Source organism: Xyrauchen texanus, chromosome 40 (assembly GCF_025860055.1).
Source record: "Xyrauchen texanus isolate HMW12.3.18 chromosome 40, RBS_HiC_50CHRs, whole genome shotgun sequence".
Taxonomy (NCBI): domain Eukaryota; kingdom Metazoa; phylum Chordata; class Actinopteri; order Cypriniformes; family Catostomidae; genus Xyrauchen; species Xyrauchen texanus.
Window position 1 is genome coordinate 27,414,671 of NC_068315.1, and position 22,502 is coordinate 27,437,172.

The 22,502-nt window shown below is 36.8% G+C and overlaps 1 protein-coding gene across 3 annotated transcripts in view; it reads right to left on the reverse strand.

Moving 5' to 3' along the window:
• Positions 1 to 22,502, reverse strand: part of LOC127633411 (microtubule-associated protein tau-like) — a 60,447-nt gene that overhangs the window by 25,842 nt on the left and 12,103 nt on the right. Inside the window, exons 2-7 of one of the 3 annotated variants that reach the window (XM_052112484.1) lie at positions 13,599 to 13,802; positions 7,716 to 7,781; positions 6,415 to 6,435; positions 2,773 to 2,807; positions 2,491 to 2,625; positions 582 to 657 (exon numbers count right to left, since the gene is read on the reverse strand). In XM_052112484.1, coding sequence (XP_051968444.1) covers positions 582 to 657; positions 2,491 to 2,625; positions 2,773 to 2,807; positions 6,415 to 6,435; positions 7,716 to 7,781; positions 13,599 to 13,785 — 520 coding nt within the window. In that variant the 5' untranslated portion in view covers positions 13,786 to 13,802. The remainder of the gene's footprint in view (positions 1 to 581; positions 658 to 2,490; positions 2,626 to 2,772; positions 2,808 to 6,414; positions 6,436 to 7,715; positions 7,782 to 13,598; positions 13,803 to 22,502) is intronic. The other 2 variants (XM_052112485.1, XM_052112486.1) reach the window with 2 other exon arrangements.

The window sequence follows — 22,502 nt, forward strand, 5'->3', positions numbered from 1 at the left end:
AGAAAAAATCTGACTAACAGACACATGCCCGCTTCCCTTTATACCCGTATGTCCGAGGGTGGAACATGCAAATTCTGTCTGCCAATTCCTCATTGGCCTTTTCTCAAGTTCAGAGGTATGCGAGGCTCCCAAGGAAGACCCCTTGTGTCACTTAATTCGACACACCATCGAGTGAGTGACAGAAGGGGAACTACTGTGACAGATAATTATTATATGTAGCGAAATCTCCGATTGGCATAAAAATGCCAATGGAGAATTACATAAAATAAAATATATAAATATTATAAGAGAAGAACAATAAATGTGTTAAAGAAAAATTAAATGCAAATTAATTATATTTAGAAAGGTGGGGGGGTTTGTTAAGTAAATCATTTAGATCAATGCTGACAAAAATGTTTGGGAACCCCTGGCCTAAGAGACCTGATTTAAATCATAACCTAATATTGACAAAATATGTCGTTACTGAATTGTGGCTCTGCAAGATAGACATAAGATCTCACAGGTATATAAGGACCCTATAATAATTTAATATCTCTTATATATATAAATATAAACTCCCTTGTGCAAGTAATCTTTCTTACCTTTTCCATTTTTGGCAACCGCAGTCATGGCAGGAATCTTCGTTCCAGCAGCATGGGGTCTACCACTACTAGGAGCCTAGAGATATACAGAAACATATATTTTAATAAATAGAGAAACATCAATACCTACATTCCATTCTGGCTCACAAAAGCCACACAAAACAGAACTATTTGCTAATGGTCAGTTTCTGTAAGGATGTTCCTTCAGCTTCAGGCACTTTTATGTCTATGGGGTTGGTTGTTATTAAAACAGATTTCATTTTTTTTCTTTTGATAAATGAAGGTCACATTACAACTCTCTTGCAAACTTTTTGACATGACTTCATTTATTTATATTTATTTATATATAAACACAAACCCTTTCAATGTTTATTGTGTGTAAATTATTTATATAACTTTTACACAATTTACGACTGTCCATCATTTGTGGCGTCATTTCTACCACGACCAACCATTTTTGCAACTAAAAAAGTATTTTTTTCCCTTTCACTGTTAGTGCACTCAGTTACCATACTTGAGATGTGTTATCTGAAGAAAACAAAGAAAAATCAATAAATATCGCTCAAGAACAGAATATAATACTTTATTGTGCGTCAATACCAATTTGCACCCATTTCAAGCTGTAATTTAAATTATGCAACAAGTGTGAAAATTTGACATAATAGTATGCATTTAGGATCCATAAAAAATTTGCTTTTCAAAAATGTTTAAAATGTAAAACAAAATATAAGTTGAGATGGAAATGACATTTGTTGGTTCATTAAAAGTTAGAAAACGTGTTTTACAGAAATATATTTTCTAAAAGTCCACAGTGCCCATTGTTGATAAAAATAAATAAAATAAAACTACATTTAATTCTAGGCCTACTGCATGTTTGCCTTATTGCACTTTTGAAGCACTTTTAAAAATTATAATGAACCCATCCCTATGAAGCAAGACTGAAGCAAAAAAAGATGCCGCTAATGTTACGCAATCTAAATATTTTAAAATCGTGCTCACAGTTTTCAGTTGTCTTTACGAAGTGCTGCCTTTCAAAACCTCTAAAAAACTTAGGGGACAGGGAACTTTGAGTAAATTATGTGTTTGTCAGTGAGTAAGAGGAAAAGCTACTGTTAAAAGGATAGTTCACCCAGAAATGAAAATGTTGTAATTTTTTACCTACACTCATGTAGCCCAAAACCCCTTTTACTTTCTTCCATGGAACACAAATATATATTTTTTTTAAATCTTCACATAGCTTTTTGTTATATAATGCAAGTGAATAATCACACTGGTGTGTCAAGTTTCATAAATAAATAAAAAACACCATAAAACCAGAGTATAAGTAATTTATCCAACTGAATGCAGGAATGAATCTGAATGCACCTACAATTCGGTAGCCATACGATGACTTTGTGAAAAGAACAGACCGAAAGCTTTTCCATTTCAAATCAAATCATTGATGAGCTCACCATGCGGCATCCAAATCAATTTGCTGACTACAGTGCAGGTTTGATGCCATGACGTTTGGTCATGGGACACTCAAGAACCGATGAGATTTGACATTACTGACATCCAGCCTGCACCATAGTCTGCGCACTTGAATTGGGCGACGCACACATATCTTCAATTATTTAATTTCAAGGTGAATTACAAATACAGTTTTGGTCTGTGCATCACGCAAAGTGAACATATGGCTTCGGATGACATGGAAAATTGTGTCCAGAGTTTTGTATCAACTACTTTTAACGAGTCTTTTCAACATTAGATTGTGAGTGAATAATGACCCAATTTTCATTTCTTGAGTGAAATATCCCTGTAATCACACCATTAGCATCATACCAGAGCATATTGCCAGTATTATGGTGGTGCAACATGAAAGCACTCTCCACAGAAGAGTCAGGACGCAGGGTTCAGCAGCTATACTTACTCTCGCCCTGGATTGCCCAGCACTGCTGGCAGATACCGAAGGAGATCTACTAAAGAAGGCCGGGGACTTTTTCGGGATGAAGGAAGGTGTTTTTAGGGAGGAGGGTCTGACTTTGCTGCTGGGGTTTTTTGGGGTCTTTATATGAAGAGCAAAAAAGTATGGATGAGTGCTGCATAGTGTACATATAGTGAGTAAAAATTAATTATATGGTAAAAAAAAAAAAAACTCTATGACAGTGGAAGAGCTAGAAAGATAGATTACAGATTAGCTATTAGCACTCACCCTCTTGTCAGCATCACCATTGGTCTTGGACTGAGCTGTGAAGAACAGAGTTAAAACAATGTGAATGTTATCAGTGAATCAGAATTATTATTTATTTATTTTTTATTGCAAATTTCAACTGGAACTTTCCTGCTCTAAGTAACTCAATGCTGCAAAGAAAGTTTGCGAAAAGTTATAAATGAAAGTGAGGGGATCTCCAGTTGATAATGTTGTGAACGCATGCAAACACACTCATGCACACAGACATGCCAGACTGAACTCATGGAAACATGGCCAGCAAACATGAATTTCGGCAATCGGCGCAAAAACAGCCTGCAAGAAGGAACAAAAGAATGACAGAGTGCTCCAAAAGGACGCTGTGTAGCAAACAACTGCAGGACAACAAACGGCTGTCTTCAGTGCGCTGGTTATTTCGAAGGATGTTCATTATAAAGACAGAGATTGGTGCATAGCTAAGCAGCTCTATAAAACATAGGTGGAGGCAAACCAAAGAAGAGACACAGCACTGGGATTCTGTGAGCTCAACTGCACAGACCTTTGAACTGAGCCACTGGCACCAAGGATTTTCTTGCAGGGGAGCTGTGGACAGCTTTTGGAGAGTCTATTATGTTCGTAGAAGGATGAGTGGTCCCTGCTAAAGTGGCACCAGCTTCATTACCAGCAGTATCCGTTGTGTCCTTCATGTGGTTATCAACTTGTTCTCGCACTGTCCCTATTGTTTGCATTTCTCTATGTAGAAGAGGTTCTGTACAACTCTTGTCTTTGGTTTCAGAGGGTGTATATACAGGTTCAAAAGGAACTGTCTGAGCCCTACCGGTCAAAGTTTGGAGCAGTTCTTCAGCATGGCTCTCATTGCAGTGCAAGGGCAGTTCTTCCTGAAGGGATTCACTGTAAGGGGCTTCCTCTTGTTCTAAGATTCTTTCCCCAACGGTTGTCAGGTCTTCTAGGGCAGCACTGCGGACCAAAAAATTCACAGGTGGCATGTTCTCCAGGGACAGGCTCCTGGTGCGGTCTGGACTGACGGATGTCCGCCCATGATGGGAATGGACTGGTTGTCCAGCCCAACTGCTTTTTAGAATGTCCTCATCCTCGTCTTGTCTCCTCCGTTGGTCTTCAAAGCTCCAGTCTGAGTGTTGTTGAACTTCTTCATAACCATCAGAAAGCCCTGCTGCTAAAGCTGAAAACAAATCCCTTTTGCCTTACTTGTACTAATAATGCATATCAAACATTATGTCATGACAACTCGTATTAGTAAGCATAAGATGAGAACATTTTAAGATATCGCTTTGTTCCTATTAAAATCATGGTTTGGATAAGGAATTAGACTTTATGGCTAAGTTTATGTTTGGGTTAGCGGTTATTTGTAATCGTAAGAATGCTCGTTCAAAACCCTGATGTTTCTCTGTCTTTCGAGGTACACAACAGAGACTTTACTATTGATATCATGATTAGGTTTTGGGTTTAGGTAAGAGGTAAGACTTTATGGTTTGGTTTAGGTTAGGGATTAAACTTAGGAAAAATCATAACAACATTGTTTGTTGGTTTGTTTATTTTTCTCTATAGGAGTAAAAATTTTATGTTTTTGTACAAGCAAACTTTCTATTTTGCCATCTTGTACTAATATTACGATCGTGTTGTGCATATCCCATTCACCATGTCCTTCATATACACCACAGAAACCTAAGCAGGCAGAGGGTGTTGTAAATTGGATTATAGAAAGCACAATGGAAATATCTACACCACTTTTCCCTCTCTAAATACTAAATGTGCTCCAAGGAAAACTGTTGAAAACTCCAAGACAAGTGTTACACGATAAGGAAGAAACCAAAAATACATGTGGTAACAATTTGAGGGGAAAGACGTCGACCAAACATAGCAAACTGGTTTGCTGGCCTTTGGTAATGTTAACCAAACAGTAATGGATGGAACAGGACTTCACAGTGAATACAAACAGAGCTGTTAGGTACAACTGAAATACATGATTGCTTGTAAAAAGTTTAAAAAATGAAAAGGTGAAATGTGTAATTTCAATGCCCCTAGCATCACCAAACTGTTTTTAAACAGGTTTCCTGAACCCCAACCTCCCTCCCCCCACCAAACAGATAATCCTACCTATAAATTAACTGATATTTTTTAATAAACAATACGATACTGATTATTTTTGTGTTTTAGTGTTGATAACCGATTTGCATAATGGATTTTTAATTCTTGTTGGATTTCTGCTTTCAGACACGACAACAACTACATAATTTATCACTAACCTCTAAGGACTGCTCTGAACTGCTTTACAAAGTTAATTTGCACACAGTCTACAAATAATTAATGTAGCTAATATTAGTTGCAATATTCTTATGTTGAACACCCCCACTTATATATATTTTTTACATTAAAATATGTAAATTCATTCTTAAAATATTTGTGTCTAAATTTACTGGTAAATCTGATATTAATGAACCGATAACTGATTAGGTGGAAAAGTGTGAATATCAGTTAAAAATATTGGTTAAACCAATCAGTCTATCTCTAATCCTACCCCAAACTCATGACCTAATTGTCTCATGATCTCATTGGTTTAGCGAATGCTGCTGCGTTGCGCCAGCCAGAATGCTCAAACAAACAAAGAGCATTGCTTTGATAGTGCCACAGCGACACAGTATTTACACTTTTCAACATAAAAACAGAGGAAATCTACATGCTGCTTCCGATTGTACATGTACATTGAAATGGATCCTATTCTCCCGATTAACTGACAAGCGGCATCCTTCAAGAGATGTTTTTGTATCTATTTGAATTAATTCTCCTTTCACTGTGCCGCTACAGATCTGTGAGATACGGGTTCTGGTCGCATGGAAAGTAATATTGTTCAACAATACATTGGTTAACGCGATTTGGAGATTGCATTTTCACTCTAAAATTATATTTCTACTCCACTGGTGGATAGGTTTAGGGTTGGGTTTTGGGTTACAGGTAGAGTTAATCAAATATGCATTCCTGACTGCATTACATAATTAAAAAAGTAAAAAATTAAACACATTTTTCAAACTCACTATTGGTGCCACCCTGTGAACATTTTAATTTGACCTGGAAGCTGAACAACACTTCAAGCTTCGGCCACTGGGGGCATTGGTTCAAATTTTGGTAAGCAGAGACCAATTTCAGTAGCAGGAGTATCAAATGTTTTTTTTATGAATATTAACTACTTTTACTGTAGTTTTATGGTGTTTTTTTGTCTGACCAATTGCTTCTGAATTCACAGTGAGATCAGTCTGTTCAGGAAAATCAACCTAGCAATGTCTATATTATACTGTAGCTTTCTCTGCATAGCTGGGATGGGAGAAGTTATACCATTCTAAAATTACACAAATCACCTTTAAGAGGAATATTATATATTATTATATAGATAATAAACATAATAAAATGAACACACCTCTTTGTATTCACAAAACCAAATAACCAGAATAAGATAAAGACCAAAAAGACAATGAGGTGGAATACCAGAACAACAGCACTGAATTTAGTTGAAAAAAAGAAAGAAAACTACTACATTGTAATTCATGGAGCTTAATGACAATTGAATAATGCTTGACACTAATATGACACATTCTGAGAATTGGTTGTGGAGAATAAAATAAAGCTTTTTACCTGTGGCCCCAGGACCTCCATCTTAATGATCAGGATATGTGACAGATAGAGACAAAAACAAACAAGACTGCATTAAAGAGTTGTACAGCACATTATCAAGCAATTTCAGCTGTAGAACACTATTTGCCTATACATATCATGAAATCACACCATTGACATACTACACTCTATTTCTTCAGAAAACACAACACAAAAGCAAAAAACACTGGCACCCATGCACTCCAACAAAATATCTGCAAAGCACTGAACATATAATGGTCTTAAGAGGCTTAAAGCATTGTGACCTGTGAGAGAAAAGAGTATAGCCATTAAGGGCACCAGTCTGCAGTGGCTGAAATTCATAGATATTTGGCGCAAACCATTAATTCCAGACTTGGCATAACATCACATCGTCCCTGGCACAGGCAGAGGTCTCAATGACAAATCACATGAGAACTAAAGTAAGAATGGAGCTACAGTCTCCCTTGATTTTAATTTGAGTTTTAAAGCTTGAAACCTGTCAGTATGCCCCAGTAGTAATTTCAAAATTAAATAAATGCTTGTTGGTTTGTCGATCGATGTCCTCACATGCACTGCATACATACATACAGTGGAATTAAAAAGTATTTGGAGACTCAAGTCAAACTAAACATTTCACTGAATTCAAAAACAAAATATCCAAGCAAGAGTCATTTGCAAAACAATTATACTAGAGCATTTCTCAGGACTAAATGAACTTTTCTCTAATATTTGCAATTACTTTTAACCAACTAAGCTAATTTTTGTGGATGTATAAAGTGAACAATATATCTACTATTTTATAATGCATGTTATTTAATGTAATGCACAGTAAGACCAAATCACCTTCTCTTTGTGAAATGTTTTGCTTTACAAATGGGCTTGTGCTATATTTCTTAAAAAAAATGCACGATATTGATATTTTGTTATCTCATGCAAATGCCGTTTATGCATTTTTAAGTGTGGCTTAAGTGTCCAAATACTTTTTGGGGTCTCTATATTTCTTATATTATGCTTCAAACTTTATCCCATTATAAATGCAACATAAAAGGGTTTCACAGCAAATATTGAGATTTTGATATCAAGTTCTAAAATGACATTCCCATTAGCCATAGGCCCAATCTGAACAGAAGCACAATTAATCCGGCACAGTTAAAATATACCACACATAAAAATAATATGAAAATTAGAAGCATCAGGGTGTGAAGCAAGAAAGCATCCACATAAATTAAGGCACAAAATGACATTTTAGCAAAGCCTGTTGATCACGAAAGGCAGCAGTCGATGGAGCAGATGGTGCATACCACTCGCCACTTCCACAGCCATGGGCTGATCTTCTGTCTGCTCCTCTCTTGAATCCTGGGGACCCTCTATAAAACAACCATTTGAACAGCTTTACCCGCCAAGGTACAAAAGGAAGTCCAGGTTTTGTCATGAAAGCAAAGCGAGCTGTTAACATCATAAAAGCAAGCCAAAAATGAAAAGTTTAGCTCAATAACTCAGTGAGACACTAGTTGAGTTCTAAAGGGCTGCTAGTCAATAACTATCCACTGTAATAGAGCCAGTTAGAAGTTTAACTCACACACCTCTTTTAAAATGACCAGCATTGCTATATACTATTTAAGAGAAAAGAAAACATATCCAAAACTGAAATTAAGGCTGCAAAACTCTGTATATTTATCATGGCAGTTAGTGAGAGGCATTCCATTAAATAAATAAAAATAAATCCCTACATCATAAAATATAGGGCAAAAAAGTTATTTGAAAGGGAAGACAAAACACTTGCAACTATTTTAGAATATGTAATCAAAATAGAAATACAATCATGTAATCTCCACATTTTTGCTGCCAGGTGACTTTGTTGACAAAGAAACAACTGCAAATCTTCTGAGCATCGGGAAATTGAACTATTTATGGTTGTAAGTCTGAGATGTCAGGTAGTAATATCCGAAATGTAACTTTAAATGGAACACAGCATAAGTTAAAAGAATTTTGGATGAGAATTACTTCAATTAACCTTTAATTTTAACCACAGCATCCGCAAAAGGTGTTTTCTGTTAAAATGAAGCATTAGCCACTGCAGTTGTTTTGAAAAGACAGCTGTGATATTGCTGTGATATTCGTAGACACATCTCCTTTTGTGTTTGGCATAAGAAATTCATGCTGATTTAAAACAACATGAAGGTGAGTGAATTTAAATTTTTGTGTGAACTATTCCTTTAATAACAAGAATCAAACATGTTGGAGCAGTGAGTTACACTGAATTGTTGCCCCTTTTCTCCCCAATTTGGAATGCCCAATTCCCACTACTTAGTAGGTCCTCGTAGTGACGCGATTACTCACTTCAATCCGGGTGGTGGAGGACAAGTCTCAGTTGCCTCCGCTTCTGAGACGTCAATCCACACATCTTATCACGTGACTCGTTGTGCATGATACTGCGGATACTCCCAGCATGTGAAGGCTCATGCTACTCTCTGCGATCCACGCACAACTTACCATATGCCCCATTGAGAGCAAGAACCTCTAATCGAGACCCCAAGCAGGTTACCCCAAGTGACTACCCTCCCTAGCAACCAAGCCAATTTTGGTTGCTTAGGAGACCTGTCTGGAGTCACTCAGCACACCCTGGATTCGAACTCGCAACTACAGGGGTGGTAGTCCGTGCCAATACTCGCAGAGCTACCCAGCCCCCAAATTAATGCAACTAGATCCTTGAACTTGGCCAAGAAAATAACCATTTGCAAATTAGTTTAGTAATATTTGTTGAATACAAAGTAAAAGAGACATTTTACTGCCAAATAAAACATTGTAGTAAGGAAAGAAAAAAATGCATGCCAAGTCAAGTTTGGGCAACCCATAACAGCAACTGGCTGTAGTGCTGGAGAACAACCGCTAACAAGAAACAAACATTGTGGGAAGGAGTTTAAGTCCAAAAATATAATAATTTTGCCATTCAAACAGTATACATGCAAAAATGTGGAGAACAGCAAAGAAAGTGCATTAGAAATGAGACACATACTGAATTGCACCTACTCAACACTAGGAGCACTCTCTGCTGTACTGAGCTGTTACATGTCTGGAATGGTGCTACCATAATACTATTACTATTTAATATCATTCTTGGTTAATTAGCAGAATACCAGAAGGGACAACACCAATGAAAACATTGGATTGAGCAACCATGACATCCAAAAAATGAAAATTAACCATTATTAACTATATTTTCTTTCAAGGAAATAAATGTGCAATGCTACAAATTCTACAAAAGTGAACAAACAAAAACATCAATGCATGTTTCATCCTATAGTGTTTTTCCAGATCTACATTTAAGCAATTTCATACTTGAAAAAGTGATGTTGTTCTGAATATCAGAAAGGATCACTGCAGGTAATCTCAGCCATGTTAGTATTCAGAACAACAGCATGATTGCTAATGTGTTATTACTTTTATACAACAGTTCAACAAACATGTAAATAATAACAAAAAACTTGCGTTTCAGACAAAAACTAGCCAGTCAGTTCTAGGACAGCGAAGATAGTTCCAAAAGCTGCCAAAGCATCAAGCACAGCTTGCTCTCATACTCTGGTTTCAAACTAGTGAGGTTTTGTTTGTGAATGGTGTTTTTGTATGAATCTTTTAAGTGAATCACTCTCTTTCACTTCCATTTCCCTACTAAAAAGACTAGCTTAACCAGCATGCAATTCCCATGTTGGTCTTGGCTGGTTTAAGCTGGCTAGTGCTGGCATAGCCATGTTTTTCACCAGCACAACGTAGCTGAAGTAACGTGAATCTGTTTGACCAGCATGGTCTTACTAATGAAGCTTGTTAAGCTAGTTTAAAAGCCTGATGGGGACACCAGCATCCCACGATGGGGGACCAGTCCCCAACAAACATGCAAGAATGACTGTGTATTTTAACAAATATCTGATTCAATGGCTTGCTCATAACATAAAAGACTATAATTTGTTGTCACCTACTGGTATAAATATGTCTTCAGAAATGGACAAGGAACTAATCTTTTTGGTGAATGGACTGAAATGGTTCAAATGATTGGGATGAATCAAAATTCCCCAGCTAAATTTGGAATTGCATACTACCACACTACTCTTTAATCCATTTAAATATACAGGAGACATAGTAAGAGTAGTATGCTAGTATGCGATTGCGAAACCAGCCCCCACCACTATTTGGAAGCTGCAAACACATGCAAGCAGTGCGATATACACAGTGAAGCGCCCCTGTGGTGTTATACCAAATACCAGCACTCTTGGAATGCTACTCGTTCTAATCCTATTCGAGGTCCTAAACTGACTGCTGTATAAAAATTTTCATACTATGCTTCTAGTACCACTAACATACTAAAGCTAAACTATCTATAACATACTCACTCTCTGGTGCGCCTTTGGAATATGTGCCATTTATTTGTGGCATGTGCTCGGAGTAGAGTTTCCTCCTTGATTGGGGCATTACAGAGAGGGCAAAAGGGGAGAAAGTGTACACTAGTGAAGGCTGTAAACTAGGGAAATATAAGCTACGCACTAAAGAATTCAGGGGGTCAGATAGGAAATAAGAAAGGCAGTTTTAGTTCTGTTTAGGGCTTGTGAATAGAAGTACACAATGGAAGACATTGTGGCAAGCTGGCACCTTTACAAAAGAATATCAGTCAGTAACTCCTCTTTACACATTCTTGGAATTCAATGTTTGGCTATGGTTTTGGAACAGGCAACTGGGTAGTTGACATGAAATATTAATTGAGAACTACTATTCCTGTAGAGAAATGGTGACCAAAACACCTAAAATATACACATTACCTCATTTAAGCTAAAACCTTGAGTTTATTTTCATGTAATATTGTGTCATCTGCCCAACCACACTTAAAAAAAAAACACTGTTTTCTCACAAATAAACACCATTCATTTTAGAATCTGCCAAACACCATTACAGATGGGCAGACATGTTTGATTCTAGTTTGATTCACAAAAATGACATTTGGAATTGTACTATGCTAGAATGACTGTAGCAATCACAGAGTGTAGCACTCCAGCTGGGTAAAGTTTAATTTTTTCTTTTCACAGTTATTGAATAAGACAACAATTTAGAAGTTTGGTAGAACAGTGAATACGAGGGTTTTAGATTGGGTTAAAAGTTCAGTGCCTATCAAGTCTCCTTACATTTTCTATAACCCATTGAGAACAAATTTCATTTCAGTAGGCTTTTCAAAAAGGTCTATAAAAAAAAAAGAGTAGACCACACACACACAAACCAAAAAAAGAAGGGTGTGTGATGGGGTTGAATCAGTACCAGAGAGTGTTTTGTAACTGGGGTGACCAACATGCCTGGATTACAGTGTGCCGCATGCAGCTGCAAAACTTAGATTGAGGGCCCAGTCAGGCATGGCCTTGTGGTTTATGTCAAGAAATTAAAACAAAAGGCTGTATCAAAGAGCTGCTGCCATTGCGGAAAACATCTGAAACAACGATATGTAATGTATAGAGAGCATACAACATTCTATGTCTTTGATAATTTAATCCCCCTCATTTCATTTATTCGTTGGCTCTTGGCAGGAAGAAACAAAATGTAGAAGGCATGCTAATTAATGCTAGGAGGGATAACACATCTGCAGGCATAAGCTATTATAATGAACTAATGTGCTAATCAGGTCATTAATGAGGTCTGATTATTTCATACAAGACTTTCTCCTTTCTATTACAGGACCACACTATCTGATAATACTTTTCCCTTGGCAGTCAAGACATACCTGATTTTGTCAGTCATATCACTATCTCTCACTATTGCACTAACCAAAAAATATGTACTCGTTTCAGCATAACACCTGTGTTTTATGCACAATTAATTTGCACTTACATTTTTCTAAATTTAGGAGCCTGAAGGCTTTAGAATCATGAAATGTGTTATGCTGAAATGTACAGTATATATATTTAGTTACGCAAATGTTTTCATAATTACAATGCAAATCAATATTTTATGTCCCTGTATTTATTTGTTTGTTTAGTAGCCATGTAATATGCAGGATAATGTACAGTCAGTCAGTTGTTATTGCACAATAAACCCCTTCAGGGTGATATAAGTCCCCTCCACTTCGCGTCGGCTTCCTGATCACCCTGTCTGGGTTTATTGTGCGATAACAACCGGCTGACTGTACATAATCCCTTACATATCTACTGTAGAAAGTCCACCAAATAAAGATAAATTACAATAAAATAATTTAAAATGTTTTAAATATAAAATATACTAAATATTTTAATTCAGATAATTCAAAAGCATTATATACGTATATACATATACTGTGGTAACAGTCAAGTACATTACAGTAATCATTTAGAGAATACAAAAAGTCATTTAAAAGTCTAAATACTGTTTGTTTTATTTCTATATCATTGAACAAAACATTGGCCTTATTCCATCTGTGCAATTTTTATTTTGTTAGTCTATATACTCATGTGTCCCACGGACACAAGAGTGCACGTTTATGTCTCACTAGTTTTCAGAAGTCGTAAGAATTGTGTTTTTAGGACGCTGTGTCAAGTTAAACGTAGTTTCAAACACATCTCGAGATCCCTTTATTCTGTTGTGCTCATTCCAATTGTCTTTGAGCAGAAAAGTGTGTCATTTGTGGAGAAAGTGCTGTAGTTGGTTTGACAAAGCACATTGCCTGTACAGATGTAGTTGCCCTGACTTCCCGCTACTGCCACAGATTCGCAAAAACATCTAAGTGGTAAATCACAGAACTTTTTGAGATTTTACATATGGTTAGATGGGTGTGATTAATTATGAATGAATGAATGAATTTGTTATTGTGTTATTTTTTATATAATTAATCACACTAAATAACACAGAACTTGTACTGTATTTAATAAAGTGCTCTAGATGTAAATGTGTTTAGATTTTTTTGTGATTGATTGTCATTATATATCCTTGTCCTTAATGGCCATGGAGAAAACACCATAGGTTTGCACACCACATTCTAAACCAGTGTATCCTTCAAGGACAATTATACTTGTCCTTTAATTGTATTTGTATGCCGTTTAACATAGAACACACACACCCTGTTCACACACTACATAGCTTGTGCATTAGTTACAACCAATCAGTTCCTCAGTATATGTGTATTTATTTTGACTGGTGGTAACACAATGAACCCAGTTTTCCCATAGAAGTAAGCTCACCTTTCATTGGACAGTCGCCTGGTCTCACAAGCCCCACCGCAACTCCATTCTCCTTATGGAACTGATTGCCATGGTGATGATCTTTGATGGTCATTCCAGAAAGGGAGGTTGCCATGGTGTCGGCAGAGTTGTAATGTGCTGTGTGGCTATTGGGTGAGGAGCTCAATAAATCGTGGTGCTGGTCCATAGCAAGTCCGAATGTGGCTACGAGTCATGGAAGTGGGGGATGTTAACAAGAAGGGAAGGGGAATAGAAAAGGAATAAATAAGTGATTGTTCTGAACACTCTTGGCAAAAATGGCTTTTCAGTGCTGACAGAAAATAAATATAATTTCTTGAACAAAAAAAAAACACATTTTTATAAAAAAAGATTTCTAGAGATTCCTAAAATGGACCCTTTCCAGAGGGAACAAAACGTTACTATAGCAGTACTGTAAACTATAGCGGGGCTAATGGCATCACTGGCATATGGAGGTAAATAGAAAATCTAAGCAAACATTTGTTCACCATTCCGTTTTGCTCAAACAGCAAAAGAACAAAATCATTTCAATTCCCATGACTTTCAAAAAGAGGAAAAAATATAGAGAGATGGATTACAGCACATGATACTAATGGATAAAAATCCATTAAGAGAGAAACTTTCCTAAATGAATCTTGTTAAAGCAGAAATACATAATTGAAATCCATTAGGAAAAAAAATCCATAATCCATTATCAGACACTTCCATAACATCTGTGACTGTCAGACCAACCATCTCATTTCGATGCTTATTTTCCCAAAAACACTGGTGTCCACTAACTTTCAAAGGACAACGAGGGTTGACTCAATAACTGTACACCAAGATTTGTCTCTTCCATCTGCTTCATACAAGGCTGTCACAAGCTCAATGTAAACAGAGCCACAGGGCCGGTGCAAACCTGGATATTTATACTGCCAAACATGCCGGCCTAGCTTAGGGTTACTGCCTAAAATAGAGCAAGCCAACGTGTTCCCATGCCAATAAGCTACACCTCCTGCAAGCCTTTCTGTAATAATTTTATAAACACCATTGTAAAGCACATTGCAACACTTGCAAAACTGCTTTGATATGTTCTTATATGAGGCAAAAAAGACTCACACCTAATATGATGATACAACAATTGTGTTTATTATTAGCATTATTATCACATTACTATAGAAAACACTCCTTAATTGCCATTGACAGCAATTGTGTTGCTGCTAGGACACACAGCCACTCCATAGTATAAGAGTGTTAAGCCGTTAAAAGGTCATGAAGATCAAAATAATATTAAACTTCTGTCCACTCATGAGCACATTAATATTTTGTAATCAGTAATGTAATCAGTAATCATGAAAGTCAATCTGATGGTATGGTGGTATTCAATTAGCTACCCAGAGGATTATACAAGAGGATTACACATGTTGTATAACATTATAGCTATAGCCTGACTATTCAACAAACAAGTAGCCTGCAGAAACACATTCATCATGAAACGCTCAGCCCTACAGGCATCTCGACAGCTCATTGTAAATTACGAACTTTTGATATTTTTTTTATGCTTTATTCTTCACTCACATACACACACAACTAGGCCTTAGGCCTAGTACATCTGGAGTTTTGCCCAGTGTAAAGGGCAGGTATAAAAGTGAAGTTAATTTTTTCAATGTTAAACAACGTTCTGCCATTGTTACGTAGAATGCAGAAACAACCGTAAGTAAGCAATTTGTAGGTTAATTTCCATGTGTAAACACTGTGCGGTTAATTCACTAAACAGTTGCGGCACTTTTGTGCACAGCACTTCAGCGAAAAACCTGTGTCTTGTTCGCTAAATACCCGGAATCCAATTTAACCACCATGAGTATTTAAATTACGTCATTGTAATTAAAAAAACATTTTACAGGACAAACAAGCCTCCTTTCTATGCAATCTATTTAATTAGCCTCATTATAGATGCCATTTTATTTACAAAACTCTTTTTGCCAACTGCAATTTACGTCACAGAGATTTTTGTGTACATTTCTATTGATCATGGCAGCAATGATTTGCTATGTCAGTAACTTAATAACTATATGATGATCAAGACTGTTATAGCCAAACACAGTATATCCAAATGTTTCCATTTTAAAGAATACTCAGGACTAGCCTAATTACTAACCCTGGGTGAGGTATGAGCAGTGTGAAACAGAACAAGATAACCTATGATTAGCATGACACTGGGTTAACACTTTCAAGTTGGAAAAGCCCATTAGCCCATTTAAACCTGTCACTTCTGCTGACTTGCTAAGCATAACAAGACTATGCAAGATGCTAACCAACTAGCAACGCAGTAAGATGCTTCGCAAACTCAATTTCATGTGTTGTTGCGTTCCAAAATGTGTCCGACAGTGATTCATTACACAACACAAGTATATAGCAGAAATTAGTGTTAACCGTCCGCTTCTACAGTGAGTTTTCACTTTCAAATCATCTATTGTCACAACGAAGCAACAGTTTGAAGAGAATATTGCAGATAATGTTAGGTTAAGTTAATATATACACAGCAACTTACCTGAATAACACATCAATTTTAATGGTACAGACTTTTAAAGTTAAATTGTTAAAACGTTTTTAAATTGATCATTCATTTCCACGACAATCGATTATAAAAATGCCTGAAAATTGACATCCCTACTCTGTATGCATAAAGTATGTTTCAGGTCTTAGTTTGTGCTCAATTCTGGATTTACCAAACTTTCACTGTGGGAAGGCTGCCCTTCGGTCCATGTAAGACTATAGAAACGGAAGAGAGTAACCTAAGACTGCATTAACAGCATCTTCAATATCATGGCAAGCATAATCAGTGTGACTATGACTAAACACAGCTGCTAAAGTATGCCTTTAGCATTTATTGAATACTTTCCCTGTTATATCAACACATTGCTCTTCTCTTTGATCTCCCTTTGAGCTTCCTTGCTCTGCTTACTCTACTAGAATCCACAGTCAAGCAACAATCCCATCTGGATTCTCCAGGTCATTGCATTGGGCAGTGGGAAAAATCTCACCTGTTTTATGTGCATCTGGAGCACACAAGCTGTCTGGAACATGCAGTATTTGCACAAGAATTCAGGAGACCTGCAATATCCATTTCCAGCTTTCAGTGCACTAGTAATGTAATTACATTTCAGTATTTATTAAAGGAATATTCTAGGTTCAGTACAACTTAAACTCAATCGACAGCATTTGTGGCATAATGTTGATTACCACAAAAATGTATTTTGACCCATGTCCTTTTCTTTAAAACAATTTATTAAAAAATCTAAGTTACAGTGAGGCACTTACAATGGAAGTGAATGGGGGCCAATCCGTAAACATTAAAATACTTGCTGTTTCCAAAGAATAATACAAGACAAAAGTATTTTAGTGTGATAAAATCGCTCACTAATCTTTTCTGTGTAAAGTTATATGGCCAATTTTACAACTTCGTTGCCATGACCATGTAATGTCAGAAAACCCTAAAACAACTGTGAAAATAACAACTTTACAGCTCAAATAATACACAAGTTTTAAAAGAAGAATTAATGTAAGTGCTTTTATTAAATAATAAGCTTCACATTTCTGCCTTTAAACCCTCCAAAAATTAGCCCCATTCACTTCTATTGTAAGTCTCTCACTGGAATCAGAAGGACAGACGAGTCAAAATAAATTTTTGTGGTTATCAATTTCATGCCACAAATGCTGTCAATTAAGCTCAACTTGTACTGAACCCAGAGTATTCCTTTAAAATGAATGTAATATATATCTTAAATGTTCAACTGGTACAAATAATTTCTATAGCCACAAGGAATATATATAGTAGGGTCCCAAATCTGTGACCACTTTTGAGAATGCTTCGATGAATAATTTCTCTGATTTAATGCATTATTTAATTAGCCTACAAATTATAAGCACAATGATTCAAGTGAAAATTTTAACTGAAAAATGTACATGAATTACAGAATTACTCAGTATTTAGTATGCCTCCCTATTGCTTTAATGACAGCATGCACTCAAACTGACATGGACTACAAAAGTTTGTGGAAAACCTGATATACAGGATGATTTGACAATGTTCCAAAGAGCATCCTGTGTGTTTCACTTTCAATAAAAAATCAAGTAAATTTGACCTCTTGTACAAAACAATTTCCATGGTCAATTTCACAAATTTGCTTATTTGATAAGTGACCTAAAAAAGGGATGAATCATAAATAATTCTTAATAATTTTACATCACAACATTCTGCTTATTTGCTGGTTTAAAATACATTTTGAATCCCATTAAATGTGGTCTCAAACATTTGGATCCCCACTATATACCTCATGACATTTTAAACCTGTCCAGACTTCAACCAGTGAAAAATGTATGTATACCACAACGCCTCCAAGTGTATTTGAATAGCACCGTCTAACCAGGTATTGATATCTGTAGTCTTTTGTTTGATGGTCCCTTATCGTGGGGGTTAAGGCATAAAAAAAACCTGCACAGTTGGCTCTCTAGTGTGTGCATGTGTGTGTATGCAAGCAACGAGAATGATGAAGTTGGCACAGATCCCGGACCTTCTGCAAACCAACATAAACCTGGTATTGCGAGGGTGGGTGTGACTAGAGAAAGCACAAGATCAACAAAGAACACAGATCCTGGGATACTGTGTAAAGACAACTGCACACTGTACACATTTAAAGCATTCAGATGTGTCAGTAAGTGAACCATGAGAGTCCTGTGGATTCCTGTGATCAAAGGTGAGGTAAGGGTTAAAGGGATAGTTCACCAAAAAATGTTAATTATGAGATTGTTTCCTCAGCCTCATGTTGATCCAAACCCAAATTAATTTCTTTCTTGTTTGAAACATATAAGGAGATGTTAGGAAGAATGAATCTAACATCTCATTTGTTTCCATGGAAGAAAGAAAGTCATACACATTTGAAACAACATAAAAGTGAGTAAATGATGGCTGATTTTGCATGAACTGTCCATCTAAAACTGAAAGTTGCCAGGGCACAAGATCAAATTGCTATCCTCTTTCCGTTTAATTGTCGTTGTGTCACAATATTAGGGTACTAATGGGCAATAATGTCTGTTTCAACAGCTGCACTATTTTTGCACTAGTTATTGCACTAAATGAAGAGCCGCATGCATTGCTTAATCCTTATAGTATGGTTTAAACTCTTGAAAACAGTGATTTTAACATTTTTAGGTGAATAATTAAAGGTATAGTTGTAGTTTTAACATTTTGTGTACTTCAGACCTTTGATAATTTTGCTTCATATCATGTGACCCACATTTGGTTTCAGGTAAAAGAGTCAAATGTAAACATTTTCAGATGGAACCCCATTGGGAGCCCCATATTTCTGGGATTAAACCGTATACAGTGCATTCATAATGTATTCAGACTCCTTAATTTTCAAATGAGGATCTGATCCCCAGATCTGTGCCTCGACACAATCCTGTCTCTGAGCTCTGCAGCCAGTTTCTTTGACCTCATGGCTTGGTTTTTGCTCTGATATGCATTTTCATCTGTGAGACTTTATATAAACAGGTGTGTGTCTTTCCAAATCATGTCCAATCAATTGAATTTGCCAATGGTGGACTCCAATCAAAGTGTAGAAACATCTCAAAGATGATCAGGAGAAATGGGATGCACCTGCACTCAATTTCAAATGTCATAGCAAAGGGTCTGAATACATATGTCAATATTATATTTCAGTTTTTTCTTTTTAATAAATTTGCAAAGTTATCAAAAATCTGGGTTTTGCTTTGACATTATGGGGTATGAGTGTAGATTGATGTGAAAAAATATATATATATATATTTAAAGCAATTTAGCATAAGGCTGCAACATAACAAAATGTGAAAAAATAAAGAGGTCTGAATAATTTATGAATGCACTGTATATGGCCTTTTTTTGTGGACCAGAATCTAAAAGTAACATTTGAGCCAGTGAAATTTCTGAAATTTAGCTGATTTGACATGGAATAACCGCCGCCGTGACCAACTCCCGTCGAGAGGGAACAACACCCAGAGGCACTACTGTCTTCAACAACTCTACCTGCCTCCACCACCTCAACGCCCGTAAGCAACGGTGAGAAATTACAATCAGTCGATGGCAATGTCTGGTGGGATCTAGTTGCAAACTGTTGTTCCATAACTGAAGTGGTCTGAGGTGGAGTAAAACCAGGGTAATCACCACTCTAGCAGCGGTTAACATCCCTATTAATCGTAGGACTACCTGGTACTGCAAAGACACACCTGGGTGAAAGTGAGCCAAGAGTTGTAGAATGTTCGTCACACGTTCCTGAGACAGGGAGGCAGACATTAGGTGGGAATTCAGGGTTATTCCTATGAACGTAGTGGTCTGTGTTGGACTCAGATAGCTCTTTTTCTCGTTCATAGAAAAACCCAAATTCAGCACGTCACAAAAGTAGTCTAGATTCTTGCACAGTCTGCTGTTTTGTGGGGGCACAAAGAAGCCAGTCATCCAGGTAAGGCATAATAAGCATACCTCTCATCCAAAGAGGAGACAGAGCTGCGCTCACACACCTTGTGAAGACACGAGGAGCAAGGGATAGACCGAAAGGTAGAACCTTGAACTGATAGGCTTGATTCAGGAAACTGAAACGTAGAAACTTTCTATGATGAACAGCAATTGGGATGTGAAAGTATGCATCTTTCAGGTCGACACTTACAAACCAATCGTCTGCTGCCACAAACCGAAGAACGCCGGCTGTGCACAGCATTCGAAATGGAAGGACCTTCAGGAACAAATTCAGATGCCTCAAATCGAAGAAGAATGCCAATTCAGGGTCGGTTTTGATTCCCAAAACCAAACAAAGAAATTTAAGGAATAATTCACTCAAAATGTATTTAATGAATTCCTTTCTTTTTCAGAACACAAAAAGAAAAAACTAACATACCATGCATCTTGCCAATACAATGGCAGAGGACAGTGATTCACTTTCAAGCTTCAAAAAAGGTGCAATTGTATGCTAAATCATAAAACGTAGGTTTGAAATGACATGAGGGTGAGTAAAGGATGGCAGAATTTTCATTGATGGGTAATCAATTCCTTTAATATTAAAACTATGACACATCATTTAAATTCTTGCATTTATTACCACAATAAAAAATATACATCTCTGAATGTTGTTTTTGTCTTTATTATAATATATTTGTTATGTAGCCATAGAAAAATCTGTAATCTGTAGATTCGACCATGTTACAAGAACTGCTTGGTTGGAATTAGTGATAATTCCTTGGATTGCATCGGGGACAAGTCAAAGTGTACCTCCTTAGAGGTTATTTGCTTGTTTATTCTGTATCAAAGTGAGTAACACTGCTCTCCATTGGCACGCATTAGGCTTCTGTGTCTGTGATTGTGTGTGTTAGAATAGTTGAATGTCTGTGACATTCTCAATGCGATTGACTACCCTTTTATCCCTGACCTAAATTTGCTCAGCATTGCTATGTAGCTCTCTCGCGTTTTTTCTTTCTTTATGCTCTCATTCTCCACCTTCTTTCGGGCAGGGCCAGTTATGTTATAATCCAAATACAGTCCTCGTAGCAGGAAGAGCTGATTATTGAAACAAATTTCCAGATTCGGTTAGATTCCGATTCACAAGCTCTCGATTGAATTCGATTCCAAATCGATATCATAAGGGTACTAATTCATATGGATATATTTCAGTTATAATGTCCATTTTGCTTACATATAAAAGATATGATTGTTGGTGCCAGATGGTCTAGTTTGAGTATTTCTGTAACTGCTGATCTCCTGGGATTTTCACACACAACTGTCTCTAGAATTTACTCAGAATGCTGCCAAAAACAAAAAACATTCAGTGAGTGGCAGTTTTGTGGATAGAAATGCCTTGCTGATGAGAGAGTTCAACAGAGATTGGCCAGACTGGTTCGAACTGACAAAGTCTACAGTAACTCAGATAACCGCTCTGTACAATTGTGGTGAGAAGAAGGGTTGGCAGTGTTTTGGTGGCACGAGAGGGACCTACACAATATTAGGCAGGTGGTTTTAATGTGTTGGCTATTTGGTGTATCAAACTGACTACATTACAATGAAAAGAAAACCGAGTGTAAATCTGTTGCCACGAGGTGCCTTCAGAGTGGTCTTATGATGACATAAGCAACATCTCTTATCTCGCTGGCATGTGAAATGACTATTATGATGAGTCACTCCCTTATGAACAGAGTGTAGAATGATTCTGTATTGAAGTCGAAAAAACAAATACAAATTTTGAGCATGAGTGTGATCATTGTACCATGGTGCGGGGCTTTATTTCTTTAATTTTCAGGGCGACACTATCAAGAGTGCTAGAGAAGACCATTTAGATTTCTGTTATTACATCAAGTCTACAGACAGGCACTAAAAGCTGCCAGGTCAGCATATTTGAGCAAACTCATAGAGAATGTGGAGTGCCATAAGGATCAGATTTAGGTCCTCTGCTTTCTCTCCTTATACATGCTTCCCCTGGAAGATATTATCAAGAATCATGGAATACGTTTCCACAAGTGCCCGACTTAAATATTGGTCAGCCGATATTAGCCTTTCACGATATATCGTATTGGCGTATGTTTACCGATATGATTTTACAAAAAATCCAGAAACATCTGTCATGATCTATAATTCTGCAAAAAAGAATTTAATGGCATCTACGCTAATATTATTCTATTTGTTTCCATGTTTCAACATCGGAATTCATATCATGAGGTTACCAGAGCCGGTTGAACTGTGATGCACCTCACTGATCTCTGCCTGCTTTACCTTTGTCTATTGATGGACTACACTCTTGAAATGTAATACATAGACTATCATTTACCTACCATCAAATGCCTTCATCAGCCAACAAAGGACAATGTATCTATAGCCAAGTTCCCCTT